The 24,482-nt window shown below is 44.4% G+C and overlaps 1 protein-coding gene across 4 annotated transcripts in view; it reads left to right on the top strand.

The window, feature by feature from the left end:
• Positions 1 to 19,170, top strand: part of corin (corin, serine peptidase) — a 47,827-nt gene extending 28,657 nt beyond the window's left edge. For all 4 annotated transcript variants that reach the window (XM_083788399.1, XM_083788400.1, XM_083788401.1 and 1 more), the window contains exons 8-24: positions 3,263 to 3,370; positions 3,801 to 3,911; positions 5,087 to 5,212; positions 5,567 to 5,671; positions 7,116 to 7,347; positions 8,531 to 8,676; positions 8,879 to 8,986; positions 9,945 to 10,058; positions 11,062 to 11,172; positions 12,164 to 12,287; positions 12,606 to 12,734; positions 13,778 to 13,827; positions 14,168 to 14,402; positions 15,683 to 15,845; positions 16,523 to 16,631; positions 17,526 to 17,659; positions 18,536 to 19,170. In XM_083788399.1, the coding sequence (XP_083644525.1) occupies positions 3,263 to 3,370; positions 3,801 to 3,911; positions 5,087 to 5,212; positions 5,567 to 5,671; positions 7,116 to 7,347; positions 8,531 to 8,676; positions 8,879 to 8,986; positions 9,945 to 10,058; positions 11,062 to 11,172; positions 12,164 to 12,287; positions 12,606 to 12,734; positions 13,778 to 13,827; positions 14,168 to 14,402; positions 15,683 to 15,845; positions 16,523 to 16,631; positions 17,526 to 17,659; positions 18,536 to 18,721 (2,291 nt within the window). In that variant the 3' untranslated portion in view covers positions 18,722 to 19,170. The remainder of the gene's footprint in view (positions 1 to 3,262; positions 3,371 to 3,800; positions 3,912 to 5,086; positions 5,213 to 5,566; positions 5,672 to 7,115; positions 7,348 to 8,530; positions 8,677 to 8,878; positions 8,987 to 9,944; positions 10,059 to 11,061; positions 11,173 to 12,163; positions 12,288 to 12,605; positions 12,735 to 13,777; positions 13,828 to 14,167; positions 14,403 to 15,682; positions 15,846 to 16,522; positions 16,632 to 17,525; positions 17,660 to 18,535) is intronic.
• Positions 19,171 to 24,482: the final 5,312 nt, after the last annotated feature.

Consider the following 24,482-nt stretch of genomic DNA (forward strand, 5'->3'; position numbering starts at 1 on the left):
CTAATCCTGATGTCTTTACTGTTCATTAAGCAGTCAAACTGATCACAAACCAATGATGTTTTCCAGATTTATTCAATTATTATGGGTTTATGTTGCCTTATTTGTATCGGTCTGCATTAAAGGACTAATTTAAGCACTATATAAAATCAAATAACCAAAATATATAGGCTGCACAACATCATGACAGCTTGTGAGCTTGTAGATCAGCTGCTTTTGGTGAATGTTCCCCATGAATAGGGTTGCTGTCGTGCAAGTGCACGGTTAAGAAGAATTATTATATTATATTATTATTATTTCTTTTTGTAAAAGTGAAAACCACTAAATATTACCATTACTCATTGTTTTACAACATATTACCATTGTAACGTTTCACCCACTACTAGTCCTACATACTTACACCTAGAAACCCCATTCAAACCTATTTAGGTTCATCCTACGGTGAACATGTGTGCCTGAAAAGGAATCTTTGAAATGTTTCATAGTTTTAGAAATATAGTGCTTTCAAATTTGAGACATTTATAGGCAGATAGTGGCACTTCAAAAAAGCACTTTCACCTAGAAACTCCATTCACACTTTGTAAAATTCAGCTTACTGTGGAGACACATGCTGGAACTTTTTACTTTGAAATGTTTTGTAGTTTCTGAGTTATTTAACTTAAACGCCCAATGCATTCTCAATGGCAATAGCACAAACTTTGGCATGCTACATGAACCCATGACCCTCACCAGTCTGGCCCCTGTCTGGACAACAACCCCCTTCCCCAAAGGTAGCTCCCTCAGAGGAGGGAGTTATGGCCAAATATCACAATGCGACAATATCATTATGCTTACAATATTAAGAATTCTGTTTTAAGTTAATAGTAGTGGTAAAATGTAAACTATATTTTTGGGGTAGTTAATCATTCAGTCTATCCACTATTGAGAGTATGTTCTCTCTTTAATTACAGCAGCAGTATTTATTTTAGAAGCTTAAGTCCTTGTATCAGTAAGTCTTGAATAGATTAGTAAAGATAATGAGATATACAGAAGGGGGCTGTAATGCAACTATTAAGGATGCAAACTGCCTTAATACCCCATGAAGAAGAAGGATCAGTAAATCTGTGTTCTACAGAATGGGTCTAGAGACAAAAAGCCAGACTGTCTATTAAGCCAGGCTTGCTGATCCCGGCTCGCCAAATCCACCAATTCTGAGCCTCGCTTGGCTTTAGTGGAACGGAATAAACCAGGCTGTAAAGATCAGGATTAAAAAAGCCTGGCTTTGGCCTAAATCCTGGATTAGTTAATCCAAGTTTCGTGAAACAGGCCCCAGGTCTTTTGCTCTGTGGCAGTGTCCAGCAAAACAGAGTCTTCTTTCTACAACAACTGAGATGGGGGGGGGGGGGCTCCATAAATCTGAGCTTTGGTCCTTCCATGAGAGATTCTGGACACGCATGAGGAGTCTTGTGTATGTTCCGTCAAGACGATCCCGACTGCCATATATTCATAAACTCATGGATATGTCTTCATGATACAATACACACTCGGCACTACGGACACAAGCAGTGGCGTCTCCAACCATATATGGCAACAAGAGATGGCACAATACTTTTCCAGCCTTTTTTGAGCTGTGACAACCAGTCCGTGGGTCAGGGCTGGACTGGGATTTTCGCGTGAATTTGGCCCAGACCGGCCCACCACAACCAGCGCGCAGATAGCAGAAACTCTACCGCCCGCTCCGTCGCGGCACACACAAACAAACAAGCCCTAATACCACCACTTTTACAGAACAACATAGGCCTAAATGATACAAACCAACAGACAACTACACAACCCTTTGTAGAGGGTTTATTTGTCACTCACTGATACAGGTACAGTGAAATTATCATGATGGCAATGGCAGAATGGCAGCACGCCCAGTCCTTTCCTAGTGGCCTGCCGCCTATTGGCCTGCCTGCCTGCCTGCCTGCCTGCCTTTTTTTATCATGGCGGCCCCCTATGGTCGCGGCCCCCGAAAATGCCCGGTATGCCCGGTGGCCAGTCCAGCCCTGCCGTGGGTATATATATATACGTCCTCGACTGGCGGAGACACAAACAAAGTTCTTAGTGTTGCACTGCTGCTTGGTGTTCAGTGTTCACATTCTCGGCATTCTGGGCGGGAACCCATTTTTGTGTTTTAAGCATCATGTTATACTTTAGCTATTGAAAAATAGCAGATCTACAAGCTCGTAGCGTGGCACCAAGTGGCGCGATGCGAGCTTGTAGGTTTGCTATTTTTTTTTTTATTGTGAAAATGTGGCACAAATCTTTGAATATATATTCTTTCACAGTGAACGTTTTTAACTCTGCTGGGTCTATGGGGACTGCCCATAACTCCGCTGGGTCTATGGGGACTGCCCATAAGTCCGCTGGGTCTATGGGGACTGCCCATAACTCCGCTGGGTCTATGGGGACTGCCCATAACTCCGCTGGGTCCATGGGGACTGCCCATAACTCTGCTGGGTCTATGGGGACTGCCCATAACTCCGCTGGGTCTATGGGGACTGCCCATAACTCTGACACCAATAGTGCCTTCTTGTATGCACGGATTGCACGCTACATAATCCTCAGAAGTATGCATCCACTGCATCTATATACTACATTGACGATGGTAGTTACAACGGAGAAGTTTAACGTCATGCCCAGGAGACACACGCACACGCTCATACACGCACACGCACACACACACACACACACACACACACACACACACACACACACACACACACATCTCAACCTGTGAGCACACACAGTAAAGTTCACACACTGGGTGTAAATAGCAGCAGACATTTCCGTGTCTGTTTCCGTGGCGATGTGCGGTCAAGAAGGTGATTGATGATTGGTCGACGTACGGATGCTTCTGGAAGTTTCCCACAGGTCAAATGACACACGTCACGCACGCACATACACATTACACAGGCCTTCCGTCAGAGGGTTCATGTTCTCTCTGTGTGTGTGTGTGTGTGTGTGTGTGTGTGTGTGTGTGTGTGTGTCAGTGAGGCAGTCGCCATGGTGATTCTAAAGCTCATATTTTGTAGGTAAAGGAATTCACGTAACTTCCCAATAAGTGAATGTTGATGCAGGTCTGGTGCTACTGCTCAGAGGCAGGATTACACGGACCAAAGCTTGAGTATAGGCCTATATGTCATTAGAATGAATTATTCCGCATGCTAAATCAATTACAATAGTGACAAACATCAAATAAAATATCTCTCTCTGCCCCCCCCCCCCAACACCCCCCCTCCAGATTGCAGTGACAGTGAGTTCAGGTGTGGTACAGGTCGCTGTGTGGCGCCCTCTCTGGTGTGTGACGGATATGACGACTGTGCAGACATGAGCGACGAACTTAACTGTGGTGAGCATTGATCTGTTGGTTGATTGATTGCTTGATTGAGCTTGACCTAGTTCCAAACACTATCCCATTGAGATAGAATGAGCACTTCCGCATTCCACTGTTACAATGGGAGTCAATGCTAGTAGTGACGCCACCCTCTTATATACTATTCCACTTGGAAATTTTCCGCCCTCACTTTTTATCCTCAATATGTACTCAGCCACTCATCAGTCACTCATCAGTCAATCAAATCATCGCTAAGGGGTGGCCTCATAGGTTGATGAACCAATAGAAAGTCGCCGTCGGTTTCCAGCACTATAGTTGGTTCCGCCCCTCTGTACCCAGAAAAGCATATAGGTCTCTTCCAGGCTAGTTATTATGTGTGTGTGTGTGTGTGTGTGTGTGTGTGTGTGTGTGTGTGTGTGTGCGCATGCACGTGCGTGTATTACAGAGTGCGACCCTGTGCGTCACCATCGTTGTGGTGAGGGAAGGTGTGTGTCCAGAGACTGGTTGTGCGACGGAGATCACGACTGTGTCGATAAGACTGACGAACTCAACTGTTGTAAGTTCATTATTAGTAACTGTTGTAAGTTCATTATTAGTAGGGATGGTTAGGTTGGTAGGGTTGTAAGTTCATTATTAGTAGGGATGGTTAGGTTGGTAGGGTTGTAAGTTCATTATTAGTAGGGATGGTTAGGTTGGTAGGGTTGTAAGTTCATTATTAGTAGGGATGGTTAGGTTGGTAGGGTTGTAAGTTCATTATTAGTAGGGATGGTTAGGTTGGTAGGGTTGTAAGTTCATTATTAGTAGGGATGGTTAGGTTGGTAGGGTTGTAAGTTCATTATTAGTAGGGATGGTTAGGTTGGTAGGGTTGTAAGTTCATTATTAGTAGGGATGCACGATTAATTGGTAGCATAATCGGAATTGGCCATATCGGCCTTAAAGGTATATTCAGTAATTTCACTTAATGCAAATATCACTTATTTTTTTGTTTTGTTGGGATACTCCTCCCTACTATAGAGTGTGCTGACCATATAAGGAGTTTCTCCCGGGCCCCAGTTAACCCCTGGGGTTCAAAAAACCTTAGGTTTCGTTTTTGTCTAGGTGGCCCAGCCTTCATCCAATCAGGATAGAGAGGGGCCACAGAGAGGGGCCTTCCGCCAATCAGGATCGAGCGGGGGCGGGCCTTGGTGTGAGTGCTGCTGGCCTGTTGCGTGTCCCCCCACTGTAGTTACCTTGTTACCGGGGCAGACCAGGGGGGTTTCCAAATCACCCAAATCACTGAATGCTCCTTTAAAAATGCCATATCCGTATCGGAATGGTCTCAAAATAATACAGATTATAGTAATATAATAACTTATATTTACTCCGCCAAAACACGCTTCGTTACTCCTTACTTTCACTTGAGCGTCATTTATTTTTGTTAATTCGTTCAGTTATGCACAAGATGCCAAGTATATTAATGTCCGTTGTAAACTTTGTGTTTGCAAAAAAAACACTTTGTCGACTCTATAAACGTGTTGAAGCATGGTTTAAAGACGCACGAGAAACACATTTCAATATCCGCCGGGACATTAAATGGAGACTATCTGAAGAATTGGCTCATCGCTGGGTGAATTGTTGTAGCCAAGATGTTAACCCTCATGCACAGTGTCAGGCTGCCTCCAATCTGAGAACCCATCTGCAAATAAAGGAATAGCAGCGCCCTCTTTTTAATAATATGACTCCATTTCCCAGCATGCAGCAGCCAGGGCTTGGTCCAGTGTGAAGACGGGCAGTGCGTTCCGCCGGCGTTTCGCTGCGACGGAGAGGAAGACTGTCGAGATGGCAGCGACGAGAGACACTGTTACGCTGACACAACTGGTAATGTATAGTGTCTGCCTGCCTGCGTGCCTGCCTGTCTGCCTGCCTTTTTCGTTTTTCAATTGGTCACAGAATATTGTTTTTTCTACACTGCGATCGATTCCCCACGACCGTTGATGAGCATGGAGGTTTTCTCTGTGCTTCAGCATGACTAGATTTAAAACAACTTTACCTTCACCAGAGGAGGGTAAAGCCCCGCTGATCATGGATGAAGACAAAACTATATGTAATATGTAATGGAACAACACAGGTATGTACTACACCACTATAGTTATACTGTGTGTGTGTGTGTGTGTGTGTGTGTGTGTGTGTGTGTGTGTGTGTGTGTGTGTGTGTGTGTGTGTGTGTGTGCAGTCCAGAGGGGGTGTGTTCCAGGTCAGACCAACTGTTCGTCCACTTCCTGTTCCCCGGTGTGTGGAGGCGGAGCCAACCCCGCCTGTGACCATGCAGGCAACTGTTGTAAGAGACCCACTCATGCACGCACGCACACACACACACACACACACACACACACACACACACACACACACACACACAGAGAAACATCAAATAGTCTAAGCAAGGGATAATGCGTGGCTAGGTGGTCATTGTTGATATATAAATCACAGACAGGTTGATTAAACACTGATGCGCAGGTGGTTTAATTACCTTGAAGATCATGTATTAACATACTCCTATATACCAGATTGTTATATTGCCACACTCTACCATAACGATTGTTTAAAACAACGTTTTATTGATTTTAAAATAAGTTCCGGATCATGGCAGCTTCAAAGTGTGTTTCTATTCACGATTTCCCTTAGTGTGGAAATACACTTCTACAATTCTTTTTCAACCTGGGTATTAATTAAAGGAGCCCAGGTGGCTGGACTGTAGCCTGAGCTAACGCTAGACCTTTCTGGCCTAGATGGGAGGGTCGCGGCTCAGATTTGCGTACACCCTGATTGGTTCACCCATCTGTCCGTCAGCCCCGGTCTCTCCTCCAATTTACAATTTACAATTTACAATTTAGGCATTTAGCAGACGCTCTTAATCCAGAGCGACTTACATTTAAGCAAGAACAAAAGCATGGGAATACATCACATAAAAGCATTTATCATGAAACATGCGTAGGCTAAGAAGGTAACAGTGGAATATCTATATGATGAAACTATACATACACTATACATAATAAACTATACATATTCACTACTATGCTATACATATGTACTATGGCGTGCTATGACTATATACAATACAATCCTCCCCCTCCCAGTGCAGCACTGTTATAGAGCGTCGCAGTCCCTCCCCCTTTCAGAACAACGAGTGGCCCAGGAAATTAAACTAAATGCATTTTCCTCATAGACTTTTCAGAAAGTGTTTATTTAAAGACCTTTAAAGCGTCGTACGAAGCCAACTCTTGTCGTGACAAATCATGACAACACACACAATATTTTGGACCAAACAAATAATTACAAAGAAGAAAAACAACAAAAAAGTGTTGTAACCTGCCGTTTCTACTGTCTAAATTCTTTGTTTGGCCCGAAAAATTGTGTTTGTTGTCATGATTGGTCATGACAAGAGTTGGCTTTGTCCGCGGCGTAAACGTCTTTAAATAAATACTTTCTGAAAAGGAAGGAGGAAAATGCATTGAGATTAATTTCCTGGGTCACTCCTTGTTCTGAAAGGGGGAGGGACTGCGACACTCTATAGTGTCGACCAGAAGCAGAAACCACTGGTTGCTGGAGTATATACCATTCTAATGGACTGTCAAAGTTATTTCCACAGAGTCGGCACACGTTGGTTTTTTTCTTAGACGGTGTGGTGGGTTCTTCAGCCATTCCCCTCACAAAACTCTACTGCTGCTGTTTGAACCTTCCCTACCAGCACACCAGCTTCCCTAACCTTCTCTCGCTCTCTCTAGCCCAGTGTGAGCCCATAACCTTGGAGCTCTGCATGAACCTGCCGTACAGCCACACATCCTTCCCCAACCTCCTGGGTCACGCGTCCCAGCGCGAGAGCTCCGTGTCCTGGGAGAGCTCTCTGTTCCCCGCCCTGGTGCAGACGGGATGCTACCCGTTCCTCATGTTCTACGCCTGTACCCTCCTGGTGCCCAAATGTGACCCCCTCACCAACCAGAGGGTTCCCCCGTGCAGGTGCGTGGTAGGGCATTAAGCAACTAGTCGACTAGTACTAGTTGACCTTGTTGGTACTAGTTGAGTAGTTGATAAGATTTTTTTGTAGGCCTCAAGATCATCATTATAGTTATAGTCACCAATGTACACCGTTTTACATTTTTTTTAAACGATTTATTTCCCCCTCAAACCCCCCCCCCCCCTATTTTTTTCCCTTTTTCTTTTTACATAATAGGTAGTTAAACAACTAGTCAACTAGTAAACATGACTAGAAGTGAATGCCCTAGTGAGTGGTGACACCCAGTGTTGTTTTTGGCAGCAAATTTAGATTTTAGTTTAGTCTTTGGAATAAAACTTCCTGTTAGTTTTATAGTCACATTTTAGTCATCTGAAATGTTTTAGTGTTAGTCTAGTTATAGTCGACTAAATGTCGTAAGATTTTAGTCTACTAAATCTACAGTTGATTTAATCGACTGAAATGTTTTTTGGCGGACCTTGACGGTGTTGTAATGGCTGATTTTACACTGAAAATAGCAGATCTACAAGCACACAAGCTGTGACGCGTTGTGCTTGTAGATCTGCTATTTTCAGCATGCAAGCAAGTGTAAATAATTATAATTATTGTGTCTTAATTATACTGGATCTTTTCTCCACTAGTCCCTTCCTAACATTTTAGTCTAGTTTTTAGTTGTTGATGAAATTGTCAATATATTTAGTTTAAATTGAATTTACTTTTAGTCATCGTAGCTTAGCTTTCATTTAGTTTCAATTTAGTTTTCGTCAGTGAAAAAGGATAGTTGACAAGAGTCATGACTTAATTTGTATCTGGTGTATTGATACACCTGGAGAGGCTGGACAGTTTGGCAGCATTTGATTACATACGGTATGGGGCCCTTGTACGGCTCATTTTGACTCCATTGTGTAACTGCATGTTTTGATATACAGTGTAGGCAGCTCTTGTTAATGTTTCATATTGATAGGTGGTCTGTTGCTCGTTTAATAATATGCTTTATAGTCTGGTGTATGTGTTGTCATGTATGTCTTGTTTTGTCATGTCTATAAAAAAAACCCAATGAAAACTAATATATCAAAAAAGAGTCACATATGTCTCGGCGGCTTCAACATTGGCCAGCCGCTCTGGGGGCGTGGTCGTATAGCACTATATGCGTTAAGCATTGTGGGAATGTTTCTTCTTCCTCTTCAGGTCTTTGTGTCGTAGCGCTAAAGAGCGATGCGAGTCGGTGCTAAGCATTGTGGGACTGCAGTGGCCCGAGGACTCCGACTGCAGCCAGTTCCCAGAAGACACTGCAAACTCCACTTCCTGCTTGCTTCCCGTCCCTGGAGTAGACGGTATTTACGACCTGTGTGTGTGTCTGTGTGTGTGTGTGTGTGTGTGTGTGTGTGTGTGTGTGTGTGCGGGCGTGCGTGTGTGAGTATGTGCGCGTGCGTGTGTGAGTGTGTGCGCGTGTGCGTGCACATTTTACTAAATGCAACATATTTCCTCTCCTCCTCTCTCTGTGTTTGCGTGGTGCCGCGGTCTCCGTGGTGACAGAATGCTCTCCCAGTCATTTTAAGTGTCGTTCAGGGAGGTGTGTCCTGTCATCTAAACGATGTGACGGAGAGATGGACTGTGAAGACAACTCTGATGAGGACAACTGTGGTAAGACACACACACAACACACACACACACACAAACACAGGCACGCGCGAGCACACACACACACACACACACACACACACTAGGGCATTAATGAGTTACTGTATACATACACACATATCAAACACCATCAAACACATCACATGGTCACATGGTTTGATGGTGTTCTGCCCCTCCCCCCCATCAAACAAAAATGTTTGGTCAAACCATGTGACTCCCATTAAACAGTGCAGGCACTCACGCACACTGGCACAGAGACCAGAAAAGAGAACACAACAGAGGAGGCACAATTGGCACAGCACAGCGGCCAGGCAGCCATAAGAACACAATACAAAATATAACATTAACACTAGTGGCAGTACAGCAGCCCGACCTTCAGAACAATAGAAGACATATAAGGTCTATATTAACATTATAGCAGCCAGCAGCAGTTGGCACATCTTCCTTCTTCCTTCTCCTCGTCCTCCGACAACAACTCGATAACGTCCTCATGTTACTTCTTTTCTGAGCCATGCAAATATACAACAACCCGCACTGACTGAAGACGGAGAGATTCATGCATCCCGCGCGTAAAGCTAAACCAGAAACAGGACAGTCACTGCGTCAGCACGGAGGTGGGGGGGATAAAGTTTCTGACTATCTGTTACTTCTCTGACACAGCTTCTGTGTCAGAGAACTTCTCCTAATTTTAATCGACTTTTGTTAATGAAATCGATGCATCAACTTTTTAATGAATGTGGCAAGGCCCTAACACACACATGCACGCACGCACGCACACACGCACGCACGCACGCACACACGAACGCACACACAGTACCGCTGCGCCGTGCGCAATCAGAGCATAGTGGCTGCACCACACAGTACCGCTGCGCCGTGCTCTCTCTCTCAATATTAGTATATAATAAAATAATGCAATATGTCTCTCTCTCTCTCCCTTCGTGTGTCTATGTCTCTCTCCCAGGGTGTGTAGAGCGAGGGCTGTGGGAGTGTCCAGGCAGTAAAGTGTGTATCAAATCCAGTATGATTTGTGACGGCTTCCCTGACTGCCCTCTGCTGGTGGATGAGGCCAACTGCTGTAAGTGGTCAATTATGTTTTTAATATTAATTCATTTAAATGTGCAAAGAAAGAAGTGCACTATTTACCTGCTCTGAGATGTAGTGGACAGGGGTGCACACACCTGCTGATACAAGGTACATTATAGAGTCATCCAATCAGCTCTCAGAAGATACTAGGTACATTATAGAGTCATCCAATCAGCTTTCAGAAGATACAAGGTAGGCCTACATACAAGCCCCCAGTGAGGCTCTCCAACGTTGAAGCGCTCGGCCCTAGTGGTAAGAGGAGGGACTGCAGGCGGACCCGTGGAGTTATGATACAATTTACAATTTAGGCATTTAGCAGACGCTCTTAATCCAGAGCGACTGATGAGGAAACCCCGTGCAATGGGTTTTAACATTGAGTTGCCCGTTTCCGCATTTTGGACGAAAAAAAACGCGGAAGTAGACGGTTCTTCCGGGTGCTTCAAAACGCCACTGAGCAACTTCCACTGAAATTAGTAGAAGTATGAGTAGAAGTATGAGTCTGACAGCTGAGTAGGTGTGGAGCTATGCTTCTATGACCAGAGCCTCCTCAGACCCTGTGAGCCTCTGTGACCCTCTCACAGATATGTACAGTATACGACATTACAGACGTTTAGAAAGGCTAAATTATGTAGTTTAAAGCATATTATGTAGACATATGTAGCATTCTTTAGTGTATACTCATAGTTTCATTGTACAGATATTCTACAGATGATAGGTTCTTGGTTTACTTCTGATCCTTGATGACTATTATTTTTTAAATGTATTTCATGTATTCCCATGGTGTTGTTCTAGCTGTAAATCACTCTGGATTAAGAGCGTCTGATAAATGCCTACATTGTAAATTGTATCTTGTATGCATTGCATCTTCCTCTCTCGTCTCCAGCGGTGATGTGTCACGTTAATTTATGTTCCCCTGCAGCGGTGCAGTGTGTCACATTAATTTATGTTCCCCTCCAGCGGTGCAGTGTGTCACGTTATTTTGTGTTCCCCTGCAGCCGTGTGTCATGATAACGAGGTGGAGTGTTCCAACCATCAGTGTGTTCATCGCACGCTGTGGTGTGACGGAGTTAAACACTGTTCAGACAGCTCTGATGAATGGAACTGTGGTGAGTTAGCATGCACGCACACACACACACACACACACACACACACACACACACACACACACACACACACACACACACACACACACACACACACGCAATGTCCAGACAGCTCTGATGAATGGAACTGTGGTGAGTTACATTGGCAGGTTAATAAGGGTAAGGGTAAAAATTTAATGAAAAAGAAAATGAAGCACAGCATAAGTGCGCACACCTCAGTTGTAATCAACTCAGTGGTTCCAAAAGTGGGGTCCGCGGACGTTGACCCCCAGGGGTCCTTGAGGGAGTTCCAGGGGCTCCCCAGCTAAATGATAGTTTGGAACCAAATGGACCCGTTATGGGTCTGTAACTCTGAGTGTACACAAATGGAACCAAATGGAGCCGTACATTCTCAGAGCTAAACTAATATAATATAAATATAAATTGGGGGTCCCAGAGATGGAAATGCCATTAAATGGGGGGTCCGTAGACTAATGCATGTCAAACTAGAGGTCCTTAAACGGGTTGAAAATCACTGCTAGAGCCGTAAAATAAAAAACTTCTCTTATGGGGGTCCCTGGCATATCTTTTTAAACGGGGTTCCACGGGCTGATTAGTGTCAATTTGGGGGTCCTTGACATGAAAAAGTTTGGGAGCCACTGGTCTAGTTTCCTATTCGTCATTCACATGTCAGCTGGATTATGTCACACTTCCATACTCCGATCACGCCTCATTCCCTCCACAAGGTGGTCCCTTTCATTACGGCTCACTGCTTCACAATAAGCTCTGCTTATTGCTTCTCAGACACTGCTGCTGCTTGCCTCCACCACCCCAGCCTCCACCTTTTGATCAGAGTCTGTCATAGGCTGATTCAAGCTAAATACCAATGTTCAATGTATTGCTCATGTATTGCTCAAACGTGTAAACTGTGTGTGTGTGTGTGTGTGTGTGTGTGTGTGTGTGTGTGTGTGTGTGTGTGTGCGCGTGTGCGTGCGTGTGCGTGCGTATCTAACAGTGTCCCTCTCAGAAGGCGGGGTTTCGGTTCTGACGGTCCATAAATCAGCGTCTCAGTACCAGGTCTGTGGAGATGAGTGGACCGCCCAGCTGAGCACGCTCACCTGCAACCAACTGGGCCTAGGGTAAGGTCAGTAGATTATAGACACACACACACACACACGCGAGTGACACACACGCGTACGAACACACACACACACACACACACACACACACACACACACACACACACACACTACCAACAGACACAGCCAGGATTTGGGTTCTCTGTATCATTAGGATCATAATTTATTGTGTGTGTGTGTGTGTGTGTGTGTGTGTGTGTGTGTGTGTGTGTGTGTGTGTGTGTGTGTGTGTGTGTGTGTGTGTGTGTGTGTGTGTGTGTGTGTGTGTGTGTGTGTGTGTGTGTGTGTGTGTGTGTGTGTGTGTGCGTGCGTGCGTAGGGTTCCGTCCTCGGTTGCCATGGTACCCGACCAGCCCGGGGTGCAGGGGCGTCGTCGGTGGTTACACGTGCATCCTGATTGGTCGTTGAGGAACGGCTCCGCCCTGCAGGGACTCCTGGAGAAGAGAAGGTATAACGCCCCCCTCTGTACGACCTCAGTACTGCACCCAGTTTTCATGTCCTCCACTATAAAACTATTCTCACTGTCAAAAAAACTAAATTAAAAGTACTAAATGAATGAAAACTAAACTATGATGACTAAAGGCCAAAACACACCAATGATTCGTCCTTGCAACCAAACTGTTAGTACTGTAGATGCATGTAGTCGCAAGCAACCACAGTGCCAGCCCGCCGTATATAAATGCGAACTGCACGACCGCCTATAGGGCCCTGGGAGTTGCTAGAGGACCCCCCGAACATGTCCTCAAAGTCATGCATCCAACAAGCTTTGAACTGAGCAGATTGGACTTTCCGCTCCAGAGATAATGGCCAAAACATCTTAAACACTTTTTTGGTAATTATCGCCTGTTTTTCTTTAGTATCACGGGATAGGAAGGTTGGACAGCAACAAACTAGATACTATAGTTTGTATCCAGGGCTTTAGGAAACTATAGCGTTTTCTCACGCCAATAAAAGCTCCTTTGAATTGCATCACATGCGCCACCATGTGCCGACGACGTGCAACAGGACATATCACACCTCTGCGACCTATACACTAAAACCGTTTCGTTGCATCTCGACCCATATTGGTGTGGTTTGGGCCTACAAATAAGATATATAATATTGACAATTCCGTCAACAACTAAAAACTAGACAAAAATGTCAGGGAGGGACGTAGGAGAGATCCAGTAGAATTAAAAGACGAGTCATTTCATGTTTGGTTGCTTGCTGAAAAATAGCAGATCTACATGCTTGTAGATCTGCTATTTTCAGCGCACAGATGAGTATAAATCAGGCATTTAAGACCCCCTGACAGCTCCGCCAACATATATCATTTCAGGTGACTAAAATTTGAAAAAGACTGACTGAATAATCTGATTTGACAAACTATCCTATGCGTAAACATATTATATGCATAATCATATTGGCTGATTTGGAAAAGATTTTATTTAATAAAGTGCTTATGAACCCCCACCCTCCCTCTCTCTCTCTCTCTCTCTCTCTCTCTCTCAGCCACTCGTGTCACTCGGGGAACAGAGTGTCAGTTCTTTGTACCAGAGAAGGTAAAACAATGTTCTTATTAAACATCTGCATTACTTAATTAATTTACAAGAAGAGAATGTAGAATAATTGTTACTTTGATCAACGTTTGCCTGTTATCTCTTCTAATGGTACCAACATCAGCATACAGCATGGAATTGTGGGACAAAATCTTATCCAACGACAACAAAATTAAATATTCTTTATAGTTTTGGGGTCTGAGAGGCTAAATGTCATCAAATGGTGGTCCATGGCTCAAATGCTGAATTTAAATAATTTAAATAATTAAATAATTAAGGTTAATGTGAAAATGGTTGAAAACCACCGGCCTAAACGTTAGATAATTTCAATCTCTTCCAACAGACTGTGGTCTTCGGCTGGCGGTGGGGGGCGTGTCTCCCCCGCTGGGGGGTGTGTCTCAGCGGGAAGGGGAGGGGTCACCTCGCCACAGGAGGAAGAGGATTCTGGGAGGCCGGGTGTCCCGCCCGGGGGCGTGGCCTTGGCAGTGCTCGCTGCAGAGTGGACACAGTGGACACATCTGTGGCTGCGTTTTGATTGGTCGACGCTGGGCGCTGACCGTCGCCCACTGCTTCGAGGGGTGAGTTCTTACTGGTCGACGCTGGGCAATAGAGCGCCGAAGTCCTGATGTCACTCGCTCATCCCCTGGTTCCAATTAAGGGGTTTGCGGAATTATTTTCTCTATGGAGAATAACATGGGGTCATCTTAAAATCGGCTCAAACTAAATGTCCCGGCGATAATGTCAGGGAGGTGTCTCTGTATAGTTTATGATGGTCAGTCACTCATATTTGTGACTAAATTTGACTGAGGGGCTGCCATTGGATCTTTTTGAATTTTTGTTTTTTCATGTCATGTGAAAGCAGGGAATCATAGCTTCAAATTGACATATTGGTTGTTCAGTTTGACCTACCAGTTTTATAGAGTAATGTAATTACCCCCACCCCCCTCCCGTACCTACTGGCCGAGCCAGGTTACTTCAGGCTATGGGTTGTTGTCACTGGGCCTGGGCCTGTGAGGGATGCATCGGATATTTGCACTCGTAATGGCTAAATATGGCATTACAGAAATATGAGTCCCGTGGACAAGCCCCTGTCGCCACTGAGATGCTCTGAATTCCCCTCTCGCACACCTTTCAAACAGACCAGGAAAATGAGGAAGTGGCCCGCAACATAAATTGTCTTTTAAACATAGGCTTAAATGTTGCCTAGGATGCCTTCAATATTAGATTTATATCCTCAAAGATGATCATTGGATTATTTGATTATTATGACCCATCCCTATTTAAGTGATTGTGAATTTTGGTGGTCCCCTTGGCCAATCAGGGATTGTATATCTTTGGTGGCGTCGCTCAGCCAATCCAATCTGGGATTGTGTATTTTTGGTGGCATCGCTCGGCCGATCAGAGCGCAAGTTGACACAGCTTTCTCCATATGTCGTGGGCCCCTTGACCGATTGGATTGGCTCCCTATGTTTGTGGCGTCGTTGTGTGAAACATACATAATGTGGATGACAGACAAACTATTTCCTAAGTTGTATATAAGGTGGGACGGTATAAGTTGACAAGAGTCAGAGGTAAGTTGCGGGCTCTGCTTGCGCACAAGTATGTGCGCAAGTATGTGCGCAAGTTGGCCATGTGCTCATGGCCAACTTGTGTGCGAAGCACAAGTTGGCAGCTCGACAGAGTGCATTTCTAGTTGTGTATCTATTTCATAAAGGATATTACTTGATTAAAGCAAAATGGTATTTTTTCTTGATAGCTGGTCATCTTGGGTTGTTTCTTATGAACTGACATCACATGTGCAGTCTCTCTCTCTCTCCCCCCCCCCCCCCATGTCTCTCCCTATGTCTCTCTCTCTCAGGAGAGAGAGTGCCAACCTATGGAAGGTGGTGTTGGGTATAAACAACCTGGACCACCCAGGCGCACACAGCCAGACCAGAGGGGTGCGTTCCATTATCGTTCACCCACGCTACAACCGCGCTGTGGTGGACTATGACATCAGCGTCATAGAGCTGGACACAGAGGTAACTATGACATCACTATGACATCAGCGTCATAGAGCTGGACACAGAGGTAACTATGACATTAGCGTCATAGAGCTTGACACAGAGGCTTGTGATGATCGAGTAACCATAACGAGCAGTGGAATTATCTGGTGAAACTGTTATGCTGCGTTCACACGGGCAGATGCAAAGATACATTCTACCATTCATTGTCAATGGAAGCCAGCGATGTGAGGATGCACCCGAAGGTTTTGTAGCTGCTGCAAAAGCTACAAAGTGAAGCTGAGCCAACTGTAGCTGCAATGACACACGTCACTACTGACGCACGCTTGATGACGTCACGAGATGTGAGAACTGAACAAAGCAACAAATATAGTCTTGTGTGAACGCCACAATACTGTATATGACTTTTTAGGCAATTGATTTATTTTCATAAATTAAATATTCTCTGAAAGCTTACAATTCTCTAATTTTAGGTTAATGAGGAACAGGTGATTCCAGCCATAGGTTTGGGACGTATCAATTGATGAACGCTCCAAATAGTCAAAACTATTGACTATTAGTCATCAGAATGACATCACAATGACATCATAGTGGCATTACAATGACATCATAGTGACATCACAATGACATCATAGTGAAAATCACAATGACGACATAGTGACATCACAGTGACATCATGATGTGTGTGCTTCCAGGTGGAAGAGACCTCACACGTCAGGCCGGTGTGTCTGCCTCGAGCGGGAGAACTTCCACTTCCTGATTCATACTGTTACATCACTGGATGGGGTCACATGGGAAACAGGAGTGAGTACACGCATGCATGCACACGCACACACACACACACACACACACACACACACACACACACACACACACACACACACACACACACACACACACACACACACACACACACACACACACACACACAATACAATACACAATACAATGACTTATTTAGAAATGGACAGAATTACATTTAGTTTATTTTCAAATGCCAATTTCCTTAACGATTTGATTCAATTCAATTCCATTCATTATCTGTGTGTGTTACAAACTACAAGTGCATTTCCCCTCCGCTCCACAAGGAGACTTCACAATGGTTCAGGGGGTACCTTAAGGCAGCCTCCCTCTCACTTCCTCCCACTACAAACATGCCTGGATAGGATTCCCAGTGTGATTCAATACTACGGCCCGGTCCGGTAAAGACCCGCCCCCGCCTGCCTCTGATTGGCCTACCGACACTGTCCGTCTTTGCTCTGTGGTTAGCATATGGGCTCCATTTTCGTTTGAGCTTTCTAAATACACAATTTGGGGATTTAGCAGTGGGGAAGGGGTGTTCCCACATAGTATAGGTATTTTGGTTACCATTGTTGGTTTGGGCGTTACAATAATGAAACCAATCACCATGCCACATGCCATTGCCTTTAAGAGATGATCCCTTATCCTTTGCCCGTTATGCCCAGCAGCCCAGTTCTATATTGCTTCATAGCCTTATGGTCTATAGCCCATGGAAGAGTGATGTGTTGCTGCCTTGAAGTCTCACTAAGTCTCGCTATATATATTGTATACATGACTATTTCTATGTATTTGAGGTATTACCATGTGTTGTTCTTGCTTACTGTAAGACTAATTGTAAATTATGTGTGTGTGTGTGTGTGTGTGTGTGTGTGTGTGTGTGTGTGTGTCTGTCTCCAGTGCCATTCAAGCTCCAGGAGGGTGAGGTTCGCATCATCTCCATGGCCCAGTGCCAGTCTTACTTCGACATGAAGACCATCACCAGCAGAATGCTGTGTGCAGGATACGAAGCCGGCTCCGTAGACTCCTGTATGGTAAGAGCTCTCCTCTCCTCTCCTCTCCTCTCCTCTCCTCTCCTCTCCTCTCCTCTCCTCTCCTCTCCTCTCCTCTCCTCTCCTCTCCTCTCCTCTCCTCTCCTCTCCTCTCCTCTCCTCTCCTCTCCTCTCCTCTCCTCTCCTCTCCTCTCCTCTCCTCCTTTGATTCTAGGCTTAGAAATAATTTATATAAATATTTGTGGAAATCTCTATGGGAAATAAACTAGGGTTAGATATTTAGAAGGTAGGATAAAGCAGTGGTTCCCAAACATTTTCAATTTCAATTTCAAGGACCCCCAAATTTACATTAATGAGCCCGCGGACCCCCATTTGAAAAGATATGCCAGGGACCCCCATAAGAGAAGATGTTTACTTCTCTTATTACTAGCAGTGATTCTCAACCCGTTTCATTTCAAGGACCCCCAGTTTTACATGCATTACAGACCCCCATTTAATCTCTACAAATTATATTGTAAAATCAATGTTAATTTAACTCTGAGAGTGTACAACGGCTCCATAAGGGTTCATTTGGTTACCCCACTGGGATAATGGGTTATTGGTTGGAATTATGCCTGACCATTTACTTAGTTACTTAGCACCAAAAAAAATAGAACATACAATAGCTGATCTACAAGCTCATACAATAGCTGATCTACAAGCTCATACAATAGCTGATCTACAAGCTCATACAATAGCTGATCGACAAGTTGCCGCTTGTTAGTCAGTTTTTCTGCTTTAGGCTTGTGGTAATAAAATTACATTTCAAAAGAAATGTCCTTCATAAAATGCTGATGTCGTCACAAGTATAGTAATACTGTGTGTGTGTGTGTGTGTGTGTGTGTGTGTGTGTGTGTGTGTGTGTGTGTGTGTTCTCAGGGGGACAGTGGGGGTCCCTTGGTGTGCGCGGAGCCCTCGTCAGGGCGCTGGGTCCTGTTCGGGCTGACCTCCTGGGGGTCCGTCTGCTTCAGTAAGGTCCTGGGACCGGGCGTCTACTCCAACGTCACGCACTTCACTGACTGGATACACACGCACATGTACCTACGCACGTACAGGCTGGACTAGTGCACGCACGCACACACACACACACACACACACGCATGCACGCATGCATACTGCACACACACAGACACACACACACACACACACACCACACAGTGTTCTCAATTGTAAAATGTTTGACTGTTTTTGTCGTCTCATGTTACGTGAAAACAAACAATCAAACAAACAACGTCTCTCAAAGAAATGATAACATTTTAAAAGACTTAAAAGCTGCAGTCCGTAACCTTCGTCGTGTGGGATTTGAACACCCCAAAATGTTAACTCTTCTGATCCAGTACAAATGGAAACAAATGGACCTTGTCCTCCCAGACACCAGGACCCTGTCCTCCCAGACACCAGGATCCTGTCCTCCCAGATGCCAGGGTCTAAATGGACCCTGTCCTCCCAGACACCAGGGTCTAAATGGACCCTGTTCTTTCCAGACACCAAGGTCTAAAGTGACCCAGTCCTCCCAGACACAAGGGTCTAAATTGACCCTTTCCTCCCAGACACCAGGACCATGTCCTTCCAGACACCAGAGCCCTGTCCTCCCAGACACTCGTTTTATGCCCCAGGGTGGGAGGGACTTTCGCCCTATCGTTTTAAGCCAACTCCACATTGCACAGACCGTCGGCCAGTTTGAAAGCGTCGCGAGCTTGTCGGCAGGAGACTCGGAAATAAGCCCAAACTATAAAGCAACGGGCAACTATGATGAATATTAAGCTACAGTATGTTACCTGAAAACTAGCCAAAAGCCGCTTATAATAAGCAGACCTGGCAACACTGCAAACCAGTGCTGCTGGCTGCTTTCTGCAATTAAATAATGTCTGGTTTTGTGCTGATAAAATAAATGCTGTTGCTGTTGCAATGTGGCAGTTTTAATTAGTCTTTGACCAGTCTGAACACGTTTGTTTGGTCTGAAGTCACCTTTAGACCGCGTCGGAGGTGTGCCGTCTCGAGCGAACTTCAACCACAAGAGAGAGACTACAGAGCAAGCCAAAGCCAGCGAGTTGCTGTGGCAAACGTTGCGAAGTTCGCAACACTTGTTTTGAACTTATAGATGAGCTATTTTCGCTTCTTTTGTGTGACATAGAATGGCATTCATTTACGAACAAAGTTCCAATACAAATATGAGCGTTTTCTGCCCGACAGTATGCAATGTGGCCCTCTGGAGTGAGTGTGGAAATATAGCGGCCCTGAGGCCTCTCCATCATCAAAGTTGCCTGACCAGTTTATATCTGTGCTCTAGCTTGGACAGCTGTAGTTCCCCCCACTGTCCACCGGGGGGAAGCAATGTGTCTCCCCGGTTGGAAAAAAACTGAGCAACTATAGTTATGAATGAACAGCCTGCTCTGAATGATTGACAGCTTCTCCATCCAATCAGAAATAAACTGGGCTGCCACAGGGAGGGGGGGACCCGACTCACTTTCCCATGATGCTTCACTCTATTAGTGCCTGTAAAAAAAGAAAAAACTACAAGACTGTTTTTGTGTGTGCACTGAAAGTTAATCTCTGTGACGTTCATGGTTCCTTATGGTGTGTGTGTGTGTGTGTGTGTGTGTGTGTGTGTGTGTGTGTGTGTGTGTGTGTGTGTGTGTGTGTGTGTGTGTGTGTGTGTGTGTGTGTGTGTGTGTGTGTGAGAGAGTGTGAGATAAGACGACATGTATTGTGTATATTGTTATATTTTAAATCATCGTGTTGAGTATTTAGTTAATACTGTACATCAAGGTACTGTATATCAGATTCCAGATCAGCCAATGAAAACATTAGATTTGGACATAAAACGGGGGTCCTTGAAGAGGTTTGAGGGGTCCCCGGCTAAAGCCATGGAACCAGCATGATCCTATAGACCGATTCCGTACCGGTTTCATGGTCGCAGCATACGTATTTCCTGTAGGCGGACTCGACGTAGCTGCGGGGGTAAAACCCTCACCAGGCGCACATCTTCCACTACAGTGAACGGCAGAGTGACTGATGTTAGTTTGCCTCAAACTTTACTCCTTTACCTGCTTTTTTACTAACACTAACATTACAAAGATGCCCAGAACATCGAGCTGAACCTGTGTATTTTATGGCTGCTCCAACAGTAGTGGCAACATAACAAATAAAATAAAACGGAATGTCTAATATCCACCGCGATGGCTGAGACCAGAGCCATTGAGTAATGGTTGAGACAAAGCAGTGAAGAATCCTGCAAGATACATAATTTCAGTCTTACCCAATAGTACCCAATCTTTCTGTTTTATGAACACAAGGCTGCTGTATTTTATACCTCATACTAAGCATTTAAAGTATGAGGTATAAAGTACAGCAGCCTTGTGTTAATAAAACAGAAATATTTGGTATTGGGTAAGACTGGCGTTATGTATCTTTCACTGCTTTGTCTCAACCATTGCTCAATGGCTCTGGTCTCAGCCATCGCGGTGGATATTAGACATTCCGTTTTATTTTATTTGTTATGTTGCCACTACTGTTGGAGCAGCCATAAACTACACAGGTTCATCTCGATGTTCTGGGCATCTTTGTAATGTTAGTGTTAGTAAAAAAGCAGGTAAAGGAGTAAAGTTTGAGGCAAACTAACATCAGTCACTCTGCCGTTCACTGTAGTGGAAGATGTGCGCCTGGTGAGGGTTTTACCCCCGCAGCTACGTCGAGTCCGCCTACAGGAAATACGTAGGCTGCGACCATGAAACCGGTACAGAATCGGTCTATATAAAACGTCTGTTCAATTAAAAGTGCTTTGTTTTAAACAGCTGCAGATTATTACATTTAATGTAATTTTATTTAATCCATCTTTGAATCAAACAGACTTGTTAAATTGACTTTTTACTTGTTTCATTAATGTTCTGCAGCTGTGAACTAATTAAGATTATTAATCAGGTGTTAGATGGGAGAGGAGAGGAGGGGAGGGAAGGGAGGAGAGAAGGGAGGAGAAGAGAGGAGCGAAGGGAGGAGAGGAGAGAGGAGGGGAAGAGAGCAGAGGAGACGAGAGAGAGGAGAGGAGAAGAGAGAAGGTGATGAAACGGAGTGGTATCAGGCCTTCATCATCTCAAACATTCCAGTTTTTTTTTCTTGTCTGAGTTTTCTTTTCTAAGAATATTTTTCTACAGCTTTTTTTTATGTCAGACTAGACTGTGTGTGCGTGTGTGTGAGAGTGCGTGTGTCAGTGTGTGCGTCTGTGTGTTACTGCTCTTGCCTATAGCTGTCGATAAAGTTGTTGTGATTTGATAAAGTTGTAATTTTAAATGTATTAAATGCTCGTTGTGAAAAAATAAAAACAGTGGAACTATATTTGCTTTGTAAAAATCACGTATCAATAAAGATATATACACAAACCTTCACCCTGTGTGTGTGTGTGTGTGTGTGTGTGTGTGTGTGTGTGTGTGTGTGTGTGTGTGTGTGTGTGTGTGTGTGTGTGTGTGTGTGTGTGTGTGTGTGTGTGTGTGTGTGTGTGTGTGTGTGTGTGTGTGTGTGTTGCTTTGATGCTCATATTATCCTTAGGAAGCATAAAGTTGTTTTTGAGTGGTGCAAACACTCCAAGGAACAGCAATGTCCGTGTTCACCTATGTGTTGGTTCATGAGCACCAGTATGACTATTAGTACCAGTAGGGGCGCCAGTATAGAGTGATGCACTGTTGCCTTCTAATGAGAGAGGAGGGGGGGGGGGGGATTGCACCACTCAGTTCACACGGGTGTCATTTTTATTAGCATATGCACTCCATACATTCTATAGGGCTAAGGCCGGGCTAGACCAGGGCTAGACCACATGGACATATGACTACATCATCCACTTGCGACAGGAGCAGCTCCTATTGAGTGAAAGATATAATTGAGTGAAAGTATAATGTTTTAAGGCATAGCCTATTTGTCTTATTAGCCAGGGATCCCTTTCATTAATGTTCACAACAGCATTAACATCAAGTTCCATTATGTTGCCCACCTTGCCCACGTAATGTTACAGTACCTGTGAGAGTGTCGAGCGGCAAAGGCAACAAATGAGTAGAGACCAGTCCAGGGCACCTTCAATAAGGCTTTATTTCTTCCATTTTTTCTCAATCACTTTGACAGTCAAAATCAAGACAACCTGTCATCACTCGGGTTAAATACGATTGACTGCCTTTTATAGGGCAGTCCATTACCTGGTTAGCCCATACCATTCCCCAGGTAACAATAACAATATTCCCCACTCTTAGAATCACACAATGCCATTTTATATAAACCTACTCCATGTATAATATACATGGAGTAGGTTTATATAAAATGGCATTCCACAAATTCTTGATACTTAACACCCAACAGCTGGAGCAATTAAGGCACACGGGAAGGGAGGGGAGGCGCGCTCCCTCCTCCCTCTCCCCTCTCCCCCTCCCTTCTGTAGCTGCTGCTCGCCTCAGAGCACTGGCTCAGAGGTAGTGTTAAATCAGGTTTTAGACACCAACCCCCGCGCCGCAGAAGACGACGCGGCCCGCGAATCACCAGTTTGACACCCCTGATGTATATGCACCCTCAATACCTATTCACAGTTAGCATAGAAATATATACACAACCCATACAGGATTACATTAATTATAGTCCATCCCAATCCCCCCTGCTGTCCATTTCCCACTTGGTCCCTCCCGGAACTATAAAAGGGGTGCCTATACCCGGAGGGAACTCATTTGCCCAAACACCACCCTGAAAGGAGAATGAGAGTAAACAGAGGTAAGTTTAAACATCAGACATTTACATTCCTTCTTCACAAGTCTTCTCATTATACTGGTCAATTAGAAAGTATGCTGTCCTCTTTATTCCTAAACTAATGCGCCTTATATCTGTTCATTTGTAGGTGTATGAGGAGATCCGCCACTTCAACGAATCACCGACAACTCAGTGTCCCCCCTGCATAACCCGGCCTGAGTTGCCCTGACCCCCCCTTAGCTTCAATAAATGCATTTGTTACAATTTGTGTCCTTATTTACATTATACCATACATGTAGAATTGTGTTAGCATCTGCATTAGGTATAGTTACCTACAGGCTTATTTGGTTACACAAATGTTTAGTTGTATGCTGTAGCCAATATATTCCATCGCGCGTCGTGCATCATTGATTAAGTTGTCCAAAAGGACAGATCTGCAAGCTGTCAACACGCCATGAAACGGCGTGTCGACAGCTTGTATGTCTGTTATTTTGGGGGGTAGCCGGCCCGACGCACGTTACGCATTGGAACAAGCCATAGGTTTGAGAGGCTGATTGATTGTAAATCGTAAACTTACAGTATATGATATTTAATTGCCTATTTAAAGTTGTCACGACGATATAGCTGTAGCTCTGTTTTGGGCCATTCTACCGAATTTGTTTAAATTTCAGTCCCACAATGAAAAACACATTAGTGTTCAGACTTTTCACTGTAGTTATATCATAATGGTCTAATTAATCACAATACATTAATTGAGATAATATATATATAAAAAAGAACATCCAATGTGGCTGTCCCAACCTCTAACCCCTACATTTCAATTTAATGAAAAAAAGTACTTAAAAGATTTTTGTCACTTTCCTAAATTGTAATACCACAATTTGATTTATTTTATAGGGAAGGTGAAATACTTAAATTGATTTTGTAGATTTTGTTAAAATTAAAAAACGTTATATGAAAAATTATGTCCCATATGTTTTCATATCACTACCAAAAAAGAGTTTTAGTCCATAGATGGAGCCTGCATGGTGTGTGTGTGTGTGTGTGTGAGCGCGTGTGACTCACTTCCACACTTGTCATTTTCCGTTCTAGTTCCTCAAGACCTAAA

This window comes from Protomyctophum parallelum, assembly GCF_964188405.1.
Source record: "Protomyctophum parallelum genome assembly, chromosome: 18".
Taxonomy (NCBI): Eukaryota; Metazoa; Chordata; class Actinopteri; order Myctophiformes; family Myctophidae; genus Protomyctophum; species Protomyctophum parallelum.